The 2,953-nt window shown below is 44.2% G+C and overlaps 1 protein-coding gene across 1 annotated transcript; it reads right to left on the bottom strand.

The window, feature by feature from the left end:
* Positions 1-223: 223 nt before the first annotated feature.
* On the bottom strand, positions 224-2,064 carry LOC144547548 (IRK-interacting protein-like). The gene is made up of 2 exons (XM_078296227.1): positions 1,790-2,064; positions 224-1,681 (listed from the first exon to the last, which is right to left on the bottom strand). Exons 1-2 carry the CDS (start codon positions 1,919-1,921, stop codon positions 371-373), a joined length of 1,443 nt encoding a protein of 480 aa, XP_078152353.1. The 5' UTR covers positions 1,922-2,064; the 3' UTR covers positions 224-370.
* Positions 2,065-2,953: the final 889 nt, after the last annotated feature.

Here is a 2,953-nt window from a genome sequence, read left to right as displayed (position 1 = left end):
TACCACTTTTATAGTCTATGGTACCAGCTTTCATCAGAAGAAATGGCGTTTACTTTCTCAAATAAAAACAAAATTGATTATATGTGGTAATCATCTCTCGTAGGAAATCAATGTTCAAAAGTTGAATTTTTTCTGATGAAGCACTTTAGTTTGAACCAGTAAGATTCAAAGTACAAAAAGGAGAACAAAAGGTTAACAGAATTTAAAAGAAACTCATCCATATCTGCAAAAACTAATGTACTAAAAAAAGTTATCTTTTCAAACCCACACATAAAATCGACACGAAAACAACGCTTTGTTTTATCATCCGTTTCCCTATCTCTCCATCATCCTTTTCCCAATCTCTCCACATACAAAAAGCAGTAGTGGCTCATACCTTATCTCTCAACTGACACTGCCCCACACCATCCCCTACACTCGCATCTCTGTAGCCATCCCTGCGGCTATTATACAAACACAACACTTTACATTTCACCACAGCGTCCCCAGCAGTATACACATGAAAACCCGGAGCAACCAACATTTTCACACTGACCGGTTCGAGACGGTCTGTAACAGCCCGGTCTGAGGCGCTGTCTTCCATGAACCGGTTGTCAAATTTTGCACCTCTGTCAACCCGGATTATCGGTATGGCCGGGTGAACTGACCGGGCCAAAAGCCGTACCGACCATGCCGCTTTGGCAGCTGAAAAGAAAGCCTGTAGCAATGGTTCGGGCCAGGATTTCGTCCAGCCGATCGAACCAACCACATCGCTCATTTTTGAATCGCAAAACCGGCTCAACCCTTCGCTGAAATGCTTGGTCCCTTTTGTTAAGACCTCGTCCCAAGTCAAGTCACGAATCAACTCGTATGCAGTCCTGTTCAACTCACATCTCTCAGTTGGGTTGGCTAACCGGGTCTCTTCTTCTGTATCTAGTTCAAACCCGGAATAAAAAATCCGGTTCAGAAATGCTTCCATATGAGCCGGCAGCAAACCAGACGAACTATGCACCGGGTTTTTTCGTAGATGCGAAGAGAGCGCGCGTGCTAGGAGACGTGAAGCCGCGCGAGAATCAACGACGGATTGGACAAACGGGTCGGGATCACTCCTGGCGGAGCCTAGACCGGTTGTTCCGGTCCGGTTCGTCTGCGTTAGGTCGTGGTAGGATGACTCGAGTTGTGCGAGCTTGAGTTCGAGCTCAGAGAGGGAATACTTCAATTTAGAGGTTTCAAGAAGCGCCTCGTCGCGCTTGCGAGTGGCTGCGATGAGCTTCTTCGATAGCTCCGTTGCGGTGGCTCGCCAGTAGAGCGGGTCGGTGTCATCGCAAGCTGCTGCAACGCTGGATTGAGGGGTCGTGTTGGAGGAGATCGAACCGGCGCGGCGGTTGAAGAGGGAATTGAAGAGGGAGAGAGGCGACGGAGGCGTGATGCGACGGGAGGTTGAGGTGGAAGTGGGGGAGATGGGGACTACCGATGGTTTCTTGGAGTCGCGGGAGGGGCGACACTTGGAGCAGGAGACTGATGCGACGGTGTTGGGTTCATTGCAGCCTGACGTGACGGACGGGGTTTGCTTCGGTGTTTTTTTTTTCTTGGAGGACGGATGCAGTGGGGTCGGCTGATGAGACCCGTTGTCAGGGGGGCAATTATGCTGTGTGTGGGTTTTGTGCTTCTTATCGTTTGATCTCTCTTCATGCTCTGGGATCTGTAAAGATCAAGAGATAAAACAACAAGGTCAGTATTGTGTAATACATGCTAAAGTTATCACTGTTAACCTCCGTGTAAAATGGAAATCAGAAAATTGACAACTCACAGGAGAGGGGGAGAAGAGAGGGGAGAAGGAGGGGATAGAAGGTAGAGAGGAGGAGGGAGAAGGAGAGGTCATGAAGGAAGAGAGAGAAGCAGCTTTCTCGCTCTTGGCGGTAGTAATGGTGGCTCTGTTCATTATTCTCTCTGTTTTCTCTTTCTCACACTACCATTTAGAGGGGTGGGGTACTAGAGAGGTTTTAGCTTTCCCTCAGAGACACGGCAAGGTAGCCCAGTTAAGTGAGGCAGAGATGAGAGAGAGAGAGAGAGAGAGAGAGAAGGAAGAATATATACAAGATGATTTATTCTTTCTGGTATAAGTTGGGACAATGATTTGTCCTCTTTCATTAATGGAGTTCTGTGTTCTTTCTTGGAGCTTATATCACGGTACAATTATGATTTGTGAATGCTCTCCTCTTAACCCTGTTAGGTACCACTTGGGTTTGGTTTGGTTTGGTTAAGTTGGCCTCATGAATTGGATCTGGATTTTACTATGCTTCTAATTTCTGGTAGCATAATTAATTAAGAACAAATTTTATGTTATGGTTGCATGAGAATTTAAATATTTATAGCATTGTTTAAGTTTCAATATTCAAATTTTGAGCACAAACTTGCAGAAAGAGTGTTTTAAGTTGCTTGGAATCCATTCAAAAAAATTGCTCATGATGGGCTAATGGCAGTAGTACACTGATCAGGAGACAGGAGGGGCGTGCTATTTGTTTATACCCATTAGTTTGTAAGGGTTTTAACTTTTAACGCAGATTTTAAATGGAGATCAAATGGGTGTTCATTTTATCTTCTTCTGAAATCTGAAGCACTTGCTAAATGGCGTTAAAATTAATATAAATCTTATAATAAATTTTCTAATATGTATAAAATATGTACAATTTTAAATTATTTCAGGTACATACTTTTCAAGTCTATTGATATAACCAGTGTAACAAAATGCGGTCTATGCGGCCACATATGCATATGCGGTTCCGAACCGCATAGAAAATTAATATGCGGTTCCGCATATGCAGCCGCATATTCGGCTGCATAATTTTTGACCGCATATCGCATATGATCCGCATACCGCATATGATCCGCATACGATCCGCATATAAACCGCATATGATCCGCATATGATCCGCATATGATCTTGTTATTATGTATTCTTATATATGTATGT

The sequence above is a fragment of the Carex rostrata genome, chromosome 31 (assembly GCF_964058835.1).
Source record: "Carex rostrata chromosome 31, lpCarRost1.2, whole genome shotgun sequence".
Classification (NCBI taxonomy): Eukaryota; Viridiplantae; Streptophyta; class Magnoliopsida; order Poales; family Cyperaceae; genus Carex; species Carex rostrata.
This window is presented reverse-complemented; position numbering and strand designations above follow the sequence as displayed.

Bases quoted from the DNA above. Each gene is read 5' to 3' on its own strand.
- LOC144547548 (XM_078296227.1), bottom strand. From the start codon at position 1,921: ATGAACAGAGCCACCATTACTACCGCCAAGAGCGAGAAAGCTGCTTCT. The intron at 1,682-1,789 runs GTGAGTTGTCAA...TGATCTTTACAG, and splicing joins CTCTCTTCTCCCCCTCTCCT to ATCCCAGAGCATGAAGAGAG.